We start from the raw sequence: 11,797 nt of genomic DNA on the forward strand, positions 1-11,797 counted from the left end.
AGGGACAGGTTATCATTTTCAGAAAAAAAAAGATAGAAATGTATCTTGTATATTTCATAGTTTGAAGTGGTTCAGTATAGCTGTGGTTCTGAAATCTTTCCAATATATCAATCTGCCAGTCTGCCCTCTTTTGCTTTTTAAGGGATCTAATCATATCTGTGTATGGAGCAAGATGGACCTTGCTTCTGTAGGTAATACAAATTCAATAAGGGAACATTTTTGGGTCAATGCTTTTTTAAAAAGCTGGAATTTAAAGTCATACCAACATGGTCAGTATGATACAGGATAGTTTACCTTGTTATCAATATATACTCTTTTTGTTGTCTGTTGTCATTGTAGTTATTTTACTAAATAAAGTCTGACCTTAGTTTTTTTTGTTGTTGTTTGTGTTTATAGCTAAAGCTACCTTACTGCTGATTAATCTACTTCTCAATGTCATTTTCATTTCAGCATGTTTGTCTTTTGTATCCTAAGTAAGTGATTCTTTAAAAATACACTAGAGGGTGCAGCTGTCCATGAATTCATGTCACGAGATAAACCAAAAATGGAAATTTAGATAGCTCAAATCATTGAGTAAACTGAATGAAATTCAGAAATATTCAAGTAGTGTTATGATATAGTAAGTTGACCATATGGGTAGAGTAACTATTGTATTGTAAATACTATGTCCTTACATTAAATTTTGTTACTAGGTAGGCTATTAAAGAAAAAAGACATTTCGCAATGTTGACTTTTTACACTGGGTTTTAGGCATACTGTACTGAGATAAGTACTGCAGCTACGTACAACAAATGCAACAATTCACAGTAAGTAGATTTTATTTACAGCACAATCAAATAGGCCTATCTGAAATGAAAATGTCCCACAGGAAAGATAAGTGAGGAAAAAGTGATGAAACTGGATGATATGATCGATTATTATTTTAGGAATATTAGAAATGATACTTTTGAGAATGAGATATATCCCGTTTTACATTTTTATCAGCGCCAGAATTAATCATTTCTAAGAATTTCATGAAAAAACATCCAAAGTTAGCTACTGATTTTTTTTACAGATTGTTTTTCTGATAAATGTGTATGTGTACCACAATTAGAAAAGCTCTGTATCTTAACACAAGAGAGCACTGAAGTAGCCTAGAGGGAAAATGTTAATAATGCCGGTAAAGAGGCTTGCGTTGTATGCAAATTAAATTCATATTTGAAATCATAAAAATGAGGACAACGCTGAGCTAACGGTCAGTCGCCGTGTTAATTTGCCTGGAAGTTTGAAATACCGTTTTATTTTAATTGCAGCACGGCAAGAGCGCTGCGGGCTGAGGGGTTCCCGTTCCCCTTCGCGCGCCGACTATCTCCTTGGCAGGCTAGTTACCCCGATCGCGGTGCAAACCGCCACTAGTCGCCCCCAGCGTCCTGGCAGTCTTTTAGCGCCGTGATGATGCCTCTCACATCGTGAACCCAACGTCACGTCCGTACTTGAACTTGAATTCCATTCCATTCCTCAGAGGCAACCCCTGCCACACACGCGCAGGGTCCTCCCAAAGAACCTGGACTCGTCCGACGTACATGCAAGACGTAATTACATGGCCTTGATTGATTTGGAGAGGAGGTGGTGTCTTTATCGTCGCCGGCCTCTTCCGAGGGACTGCGACTGAGTTGCCATTCTGTGCACCGATGCCAGTGCGCACGCAGAATGGTGACCAAGGTTCCCATCACCTGTCAAACCCACTTTCGAAGGAATTTGGATTTTCAAGAAAGTTGCTTTTGACTACCACATCGAATAGGCTTCATCTATAAAGAAATGTTTGGAGGACAGTTTTGTTTAATTTGAAGACTATATTTAGCCAACTTATTTGGAGAGTAACCAGCGTCGTTCGTTGCGCTACTTTACTGCCGAATCGAACAGAGGAACCTTTTTTTTAATCGGCGCGCATGAATTAAGAAATTACTAATCTTTGTTTTATATTAGTTGGCTCAGAACTGATCGAATAATCTTTTCACTAATTCTTTGGTCAGGGTGCAGGGTTCTTCTTTTTTCTTTTTCTTCTTCTTCTTGTAGAACTACTATCCTTCACTACTACTAGTAGTACTACTACTACTACAACCACTAGTTATTATCTACAAAGGCCAAACCGTCCAGAAAGGTCGTTTTAAAGCAAGCGGAGCAGCATCCGGACGGAAGAGGACTTTGGAAAAAGTTTGTAGAAGAAAAGGAAGAGAACTTCACGGACTCATCAGATTTCAGACACAAGTCCAAGTCTCCGTGCGATGCGATTGTAAATGCTGGGGCAATGTCCCGTCGCAAGCAGGGGAATCCACAGCACTTGTCCCTGTCGCAGAGGGACACCATACAACGTGAGTACATGAACTTACCAAATAACACACACACACACACACACACACACACACACGCACACACACGCACACACACACACGCACACACTCACACACACACACCAACGCGCTAACCAGCACACAGTCACGTAAAAAATACTTGCACCTTAAAAGTCTTGATATAAGGAACCCATGACATAATTAAGGGAAGCGCTTTCATTTCTTTAAAAGATGGACTTTGCTAATTATTTTCGATGTCTCATTAGCAGGAGGGCCTTTAGGTTCAAAGGGGAAATAAGTGTTAGGAGCATACACCATCAATTTTATTTTGCCTGTGCGTTTTATGTAGACACGCAATTTTAACATCTTTAAATGCACTAACTTTATGCCGCATTGTATCTAAATATAATACGACTCACAAATGTTATGTAAATAATGTGAGAAATTCTAATCCCAATAAAATCGTGAATTGAAATGGGCTAAATCGGGGAAATAAGCATGCATTGACTGTACATACAGCGCTGTAATTTATCGATTTCTAAAAAGTGACTTCGAGTCACAAACTTTTGCTAACAATAAGGAACTTGATGGTATCACCAAATTATCATAAATTACGCAAATCTTGAATCGGTGTTCAATTGTGTTTGAATCTGCTGGTATGTATAAGCAATTTTAAACTCGTCAGTTAGGGTTGGGGTTAACAATTTAAGAAAAGAGGCGTACTCAACAAGCAATGATAACACTGCAGGACCCCCAAGGCCCAATCGAACCTCAAATATAAACTACAACTCTCTCAGTCTCTCTCTCTCTTTCGCTTTCACACACACACACACACACACACACACACACACACACACACACACACACACACACACACACAGACAGACAGAGAGAGAGACAGACAGACACAGGCCTGAAGGTGCAGAGTCGGTTTAGTATAAGTGTATAAGTGTGTATTATAGACATTTATTATATATCCTTAACGTCATAAATCTATCTCTGAATAGCAGGTTATATCGTTTGTTAATTCAATTTATGCACATTAGTCTGCTATGACCCCTGCGTATTTAAATACATTAATAGAGTGAACGATAGGCTAGAATAGTTCGTACATTTGGTTACATTTATCTTAATTAGAAAAGTAGCAAATTGTTGCACCGAAGCGACGCCTTCACGTGTGGGGCCTCACGTTTTATTTTACGCCCCAGTTATCGTCATCATCAACTTCAAAGAGCCCCGTACACTAGTAATACATTTATGCGCGAAATGGATTATCTCAAATAGTTCTTATAAAACATTTTTGGTCATATAGGTCTAATATTGTGTGCTCATATAACATCCCAGTGTGATTTGAAATGTAACTTCTCAAATGTAGATCACGTCAATGAACCCCAGCCCAAGCGTTAAATTCTTAACAGCGAGGTCATCAATCTAATTCACAACAGCTCCAGGATAAAATCTTTACCGATTCCTTTTCCTAATGAATCTTTTTTATCAAACGATTATTTATGAAGATCTCTAAATAGTAATGCTTACAACGAATAATTTGCCATAATAAAAGGATATCATTTATTCAGATGCTGATATCCTCTTTTGGAGGATGTGAATATGTTACCCTTGACTGATTAGACCTATAGTGTTAGTGAAGGCACCATAACGCTTGCCAGCTCTTTCCATTGCCAGTGTTTATTCTGCTAGGTGGTAACTTTAAATAAAGCTTTTTTTTTTTAAACTCCAAATCAATATATGCCAATTTCATCAGGTGCTGAAAGTTTCTATAATGTCTTTCCATTTCACAACTATTTGATTTTTATTTCACCTTGCAAGTTCTAATTTTTGTATGTTCAGTGAGTTTTTGTAATGGGCTGTAATGGGCTATTTCTGAAAAATCATCAGGCCCTAACTTAATTTCTGGCATGGTGAGCAATAACTGAGACATTCAGTGAGCCCTATATCATGTTTGCTTTGTGTTTGAGGTAGCCAGAGAGCAGTTCATGAGGGCAACTTTTGAATTAGTTTTTCCAAGAATTTAAGCTAGCATCACCCTTCAGCTTTGTGGTTACAACTGAATGGTTAACATTTATTCAGAGGGTATAGACTTTTGAAGGTAACGTGTAGTTACATTAAAGTTTGCAGTGGACTTAATCATTAGTGAAAGCATGCCGTTAAAATGTCATGTGTATGTGTGCGTTTCTGTGTGTGAGCATGTTTGTGTGTGTTTCTTTGGACATGCATGAATAAATATGTTTGAGCAAAATAATGAGAATGTGATATATAAAAAACATTGCCTATATATGTGTGTGTGTGAGTGTGTGTGTGTGTGTGTGTGTCTGCACGCGTGCGCGTGTGTGTGTGGCTGTGTGTGGCTGTCTGTGTGTCTATTGTGTATATAAGTTCATGTGTATCACGTGTAAACCGATCATAAAAAGTGAAGCGTTCAGATGAAAGGCCAGGTTCACCTGGCAGGTTCTTGAGACATCTTTCAGGGCTCAAACAAACCCGGGGGAAAACCTGAATGGCCTCATTTGGCTAAGTCAACGGTCCTGGAACAGGACATGTCAGTTGAGAAGGTTGCTCAATACAGACAATGTTAGCCTAGAGTGAGGAACCCCACGGGTCACATTCATTAAAAAAAGAAAGGAATAGAAAAAACAATGTGGGAACTGGAATATCTACATATTTCGTGCCTCAGAATAAATGTAGGGCATACTTGATGTTGTGAGTCTGCATGTATGTACACATCGCATTCACACACACACACACACACACACACACACACACACACACACACACACACACACACAGGTTTCATCTTGAAATATCCACTGTGTTTTAGTGTGGCTGCAAATGCAAATAGATGTGTGACAGGCACGTGTTAATACACATTAAGCTTTATATAATCGTCACGCCGAAAGCTGTTTTCAGCAATTAGTGTGCGTCTGTTTGTCCTTTTCATTTGTGTGCGCACATATGTTGTGAGTCAATGCATGAACACTTGAGTGTATTCATGTGTAGGAGGGGGGTGTCCACCATAGTCTCGCGTCTCACTGCATATGGTGCAAATTCACTAGTGTTTCATAATGGTTTTTGGTCATGGCACGGGGACACACACTCAGAACCTCTTTCCTGTTCACACTGGAAAACAATGATCGTTTAGTTACAGTGAGAGGGCATCTAGCTTCTCCTCACGGGTCTTGCTATTGGGAACACATACCACCCGCTTCCTTGTGGCTGTTCCAAATCCACTCCAAAAGAATATTTGAGGATGTGAAAATTTTTATTTGTAGGTCTTCCCCATATTGACATGGTGACACGCAAAAAGGCGTCATTAGTGGAGAAAAATCAAAACTGCATGAGGTTCATGCCAATGTTATGCAACACACTGTTCCATCGGTAGCTATTTGATGCATGTGCAGTATGGTTTTCTACATCCTCACTAGAGCATGCTGAAACATTTATCTGTGTTGATTATTTATGTAATGAATATTTGGGGGGATGTTTGCAGATCCTTATGAGTGCTAGAATATGCTGGATTTTCTGAATTTACTTGTGCAGTTAAGAGCCTGACTGTGTGCAGCAGGAGCTGATAGGGGGTGCTCTAAGTCTTTTGGAGCATCTTCCATTTGTACAGGATGAAATTCTTACCTTTTCATTTGTGTGTGTGTGTCTGAGTATCTGTGTGTCTGTGTGTGTACTCTTTCAGAATTTCTACTGCCCTCTGATTATAGCCTTCAGAAATCATGTGTAAAAAGTGTATTCATGATGTGCACAACCCCATATGCCTGTCATCCCCCCTGTATCATCCCTGATCCACACTCGCTACTTATCTTATGCTGTATATAATTAATTCAATTTTTTGGTGTATAAATTTTCCCTGGAGAGGACATTGCAATGGATGTCTACTAAAATTACCGCCTCTTGACTGTCATTGATGATATTACTTCCAGAGATTTTGGTGAACTATCACCAGTGCTTTATTTGGCTTGATTTTTCTGTTATGGTTTAGAGAGGCACAGGTACACTTTACATCTCCAGAGCATGAAGTTGTTCAGGAACATGTACAGAGCTACACTGCTAGTTTCAAATAGGGAGCGCATGTAATGTGTTATTTGCTGGGCCTACACGGCTCCAGAGAATGAAGGTGTATCGGCAACCTGTAAGTCTCTGTAAACGTAGCTGGTGAGGTTTGGGCTCAATTGGTTTTTGAATAATTTGCACTTATTGTGTTTCCCTTGCTGGTGTTAAATAAGGTCTGAACTGCTTGTCACACAAACTGTAGGTTTCGGCTGAACAGAAACACTAGGTTTTGACCAGAATTCTTTATTACATACATCTTTTTTAATATGCATTCAGACATTTATGACAAAAATAGTATATGTTTGATGGTGGTTCATTTAAAGAATTTGAAAGGATTTCTTAATGTTTGTGACTGGACTTCATTTTGTTTTCATTTCTTTATGATTGTTTTTTTTTTGTGTAGCACACTGACATATTATATTTTGGTTTTGGTTATTTTTATATTTTATATTTTTAAACCATTGTTTACTTCATGTTTTAGGAAGTACCTAATTAAAATTATTATGATATTATTATGACCAACATTGTCAGCAATAGCAGCAATAACAATAATATGTTACAGGATGGTATATTTTGATAGTGACTTTGCCTTCCAAAGTGCACTGATCACACCACATTTCTCTCACGTAGTATCTACCTGTAGTTCAGAGCTCCGCCTACATTTTTGCCCCTCTGCCCTATGGCAGTGTGGAGCGTTTTTTGGGGGGGCACGGGTGTCTCAGAATGCCGACATTCCTGTGGCCTTGGTCGCACGCCAGCTCCATGACATTTATGTTCTTCCTAAGGCGATGTTACTCAACCCCATATGAACAAACACGCTGATGCCTCTCTCATCTCATAGCAAGAGCCAAGTAGGGATGGCCAGGTGCCGATCTGCAGGACCGCCCCGTGTTTGCATCAGCTCACTGGAGCTGCAGCCACTCGCGTTCGGGCCGCCATCTTATAGGGAACATTCGGCTGTTGCCGAGCTACTGAACCAGAGGGGAACTCGACGATGGACGTGCAGGGTGAATTTAACCGTTGGCATCATCTGCAACCTACCCTAGCGTGTTCATATGTATCAGACAGTTTTAGGTAAAGTATATCTTATGGTGAGGAGGGGATGCGGTGGAGTGGGGGGATTGGGGAGGGGGTCGAGCAGTAAATGAGATAAATACATGAGATGGAGAATGTCCACAATCTGCATGTTGTATTGCTTACATGTGATTACAAGTATCTGACTGCTGTGTACTCTCTGTAATGTATACATCTACGATTTTCTCATCTTTCCATGTCAGTTTTATAGGGAATAATAAGAGGTTATTCATTTGAACCACATCATGTGTTACATGCTAATAAACCAGAGCGGGACAGTGTTTTATGTTGTAAAAACGGATGGGATTTTGATAAAAGTCCAATCCTAGTCAGATAGAACACTAATTTCCACGCTAGGCAGTTGGTCTTCGAGCATCCTTAATCAACCTCCCTGAGGTGCACCTGTGCCGCGCCGCGTGACAGCTGAGGCAGCCTTTGGCTCTGGGACAGTGCTTGCACCCGCACTGTGGCTTCAGCAACCCTTCTTTTTCATCTACCTGCACGTGCACCTCTCCTGCATCCGGTCCAGCATGCAGAAAAGTAGACCGGAAAGAGACACACCACTGCAGGATCGCGCTTTTGCACAACTCTCTCTCTCTCTCTCTCTCTCTCTCACAGACACACACACACACACACATATGCACACCTTGTCAGATCTTAGTTTGTAGTTTACAGGTGTTTATTGCTGCATGAAGAAAGTAAAATGCCTACTGAAAAAAAAGGCACTACTCGTGCGATATAACATACATTATATCACATACACATATCAGCTTCAGTGTGCTGTGAGCACAGGTGTGCTGCGATCACTTTTTAAATGGGGCTTTGGGTCTGAAAAGGACAGTATAAGGTTCATTGGTATCAAGGGTGTTTTAGGATATGAGATGCCAGGATTTGAGATCTCCAAATTAAAGGAAAGTCAGCAAAGAAAACAAAATCTGCAAATTTGAAATCAAATCTAAGTGAGCAAAGAGAAGGCTCGAATTCAAAACATTCAGCACAGCAGAGCCTTAACATTGCCCTGTGACTGACAGCTTTTCTACCCTGTCCGCTCTCTTCCCTCGACAGCCAGTTCCAACCATGACATGGGGGCGGAGCTGCGCCCTCCAGAACCGTCCCTGGTCGGCTCAGTGGGCGGGGCTGGGGAGCGAGACCTGCTGACCTGTGGCCAGTGCCAGACAAACTTCCCTCTGGGAGATATCCTGGCCTTCATAGAGCACAAGCGGAGGCTGTGCCGCGGCGCGGGCGCCTGCTACAGCAAGCCCGGGGAGAAGGGTGGCCCCGCCTCCCCTGGATCACCACCCGCTGAGCTCGGCCGCAGACTCCGCCCCGTGGAGGTCGGGATCCAGGTCACGCCAGGGGAGGAAGAGGAGGAGAAGCGACTGACGCCCGCCAGAGGAATCTGCCCTAAGCAAGAGAGCATCCCAACAGGTAGGTGCTGCAGTGCCAGGGCGTGGATTGGAGAGCAGAGGCGGGATGGGTGACAGGGGTGTGAATTGGCACAGGAGAGGTGTCTAGGAAATATGAAGGGCTGACATATGTGGCGTGTGAAGTGCACGGGACTGCACGAAAATGGCTAACAACAGCGCGTGCATGTGCTGCACTCGCACTTGAAAACCCAATCTTGATCACACTCACGCTCACACACACAAACACACACACAGAAATTCCTAACGTGCTTTTTGCGAAGAGCTTCCTTCAAATTGTGGCATACTTTTGACATGGGCCTTTAAGAGGGATTAATACCTGTCACATGATTTCGTTAGAGTGCTCTTCTTCTCTCATGCTCCCTTTATCTATCTATCTATCTATCTATCTATCTATCTATCTATCTATCTATCTATCTATCTATCTATCTATCTATCTATGACCTCTCATGTTCATTCTTTTTCTCTCTTGCTGGTTTTCTTGCACACACTTGCATGCTCTCTCTCTCTCCCACTCTCTCTTTCTCTCTCTTACGCTCTTTCCCTCTGTTTCTCTCTTTCTGTAAGTGAAACATCACATAGCAGCCCTGAGCCCTTTGGCAGCCGAAACCAATTTTGTTACAGAAAAATGCATGAACCTCACCCTGCTTGTTTGGGAGGGAAATGTAGCGTATTATGAAAAAGGGGGTTAAGAAAGTTCATTAAGGCTCGATGGCTCTGAGAAATAGAGGGGTGTTAATAAAGGAGTTTCCCCACTTAGCGGTGTTTAAAAAGCAGCATACCTGCAAGAACACATGCCTAACATTATCAGCCAAAGCAGTGCGGCATCGGCTTGTAACGCAACCTAGGACTACACACACACACACACACACACACACACACACAACACATCCATGTGCATGCACACAACCACAGGGATACACACACACACACACGCACACACACACACACACACACACACACACACACACACACACACACACACACACACACACACACACACACACACACACACACACACGTACGTACGTATATAAACATAAGCACACACATGCGTACATAGACTAGTGACAGAGAGGACCTGAACACTCTTGCAGAAGCTCACACATTTCCACAGTCTTACTCACACTCTCACACACACATACACAAGCCTCCAGGCCTCTACACGGCTACCTGTAAATAAACATGCGCACACATGCACATGGACTAGTGTGACAGAGAGGATACGCCTCAAATGCACATCCACCCTCACATGCACATCCACAGTCTTACACACCCACAAACACTTACAAACACACACCTCAACGTTGTGTAGCATGGTTTCTATTGCTGCTTCTTGGTCTCTCCATGTGTACACACACCAACCATACAGCAGTGCTCAAATGTTTTGCAGTAAGACTCAACCTGTTATTAATGTTTGGGTGATAAACTATGAACTCATACCACATCTATATTGTTCAGAAATAATTTCCAGCAGTTTCATATTCTGTTGTTTTTTTATGGTATATTAACGGGTTACCGTTAAAGTGCTCCTGCTGAAGTGTTTCCTTTCCCTAAGCATCTCTCCAAGTGCACTCTTTTTCACTGGCAGTATCATTTTTAACGTTTCTTAATGAAGGTTTCTTGTTGAAGCAAAATGAAGGTTATCTCTAGAAAGGCGAGACAGAGAGGTGCTGGAGGGTTTAACTGAATATTTCCAGTGCATGGAATCTTTTCTCAACATATTACATTGCCACTTAACCGTTTTAGGTTCCGGCCAAATTAAATTATATTTAATGGGTCTAATTATAGACAATATGGAACTATGGGTGCCTAGAGGTAGGAGATGCACAGACGGCCAAAGGGTTGAGTTTGATGGGTACACCGCGTTACCCCCCGCCCACACACACACACACACACACACACACACCCTGACCCAATCCACCTTTCTAGCTATTCGGAGTTTTCAGGGACCATTCATCATGATAATATGACTTTCCTTAACAAAGTTTGTTGGATTTAATATTCATAATAATTCAGTTTGTCATAGGCTGCTCAGGTCTGTCTTGGCGTACTCCATGTGACAGTGGCTTCCCACAGTAACCTGGGGACAAATGTTCAGAGCACTAAAGGAGGAGTGGGTGTTTTGTGGGCGTTTCTATCCAGGGTGATCCCTGGAGCCAGGGCAGCCCCGGTCAAGGCCTGACCCCGTCTGGCCACGGGTTCCCCCGTGCACGTGGCTGAAATCGCTAGCTCAAGGGAAGGGAGGTTAACCCCTGACCTCTGGCTTGAAAGCTCAGTCCCAGTGCGTTTTTCAGGAGAAAGGCAGTCCTCGTTATAGCACTGTCTGCCTCACAACACCTCTAACTGCCCTTAACAAACGCGCTGCTGTACTTATTTTTCCATGCTTCTGGACTGCTGCTTTAGAAGTATAACATCCGTGTGATGGTAAATCTGGCAGCTTGGTAGCTAGACACATTAGTGCAGACAAATGTTCCTAAACAGGAAAAAAGCTTACAGAGGAATCCCCTTATGTGTTTCTCAGGAAGTTAATTACCAAGATGGGATTGATGAAGTCTTTTTACACTCATGTGAAGGCCAGTTGATGGCTGTAGGTGTTCAGCCTTTACAACTTTTACTTGATATCCCACGCTGTGCAGTGATCTCAACTGAATGGCCATGCTATTCACAAACTCCCTGTTTCGTACTGTTTCTCAGGCGTACCTCGAAGGGATGCGAACACGCAACTTTTCTTGGCATGGATTTGAGTCAACTTGCCACCGTTCTCCTGCCACAACGCATACCACAGCCTCCCTGTGCGATCGTAAATCACTGTTGCGACGCCTTATTTCAGCAAACCACTAAACATGCTACCAAACGGGTACTGTTGAGGAGCCTCTTCGTGTTTCGCAA

General features: G+C 42.2%; 1 protein-coding gene across 2 annotated transcripts in view; it reads left to right on the forward strand.

Annotated features, from left to right (window-relative positions):
- Positions 1-712: 712 nt before the first annotated feature.
- Positions 713-11,797, forward strand: part of bcl11bb (BCL11 transcription factor B b) — a 26,574-nt gene continuing 15,489 nt past the window's right edge. Inside the window, exons 1-2 of one of the 2 annotated variants that reach the window (XM_026998082.3) lie at positions 715-2,351; positions 8,547-8,909. In XM_026998082.3, the coding sequence (XP_026853883.3) occupies positions 2,288-2,351; positions 8,547-8,909 (427 nt within the window). In that variant the 5' untranslated portion in view covers positions 715-2,287. Of the gene's footprint in view, positions 2,352-8,546; positions 8,910-11,797 lie in introns of both variants that reach the window. The other variant, XM_081717924.1, reaches the window with a different exon arrangement.

Source organism: Electrophorus electricus, chromosome 7, assembly GCF_041902795.1.
Source record: "Electrophorus electricus isolate QZ-2024a chromosome 7, ASM4190279v1, whole genome shotgun sequence".
NCBI lineage: Eukaryota > Metazoa > Chordata > Actinopteri > Gymnotiformes > Gymnotidae > Electrophorus > Electrophorus electricus.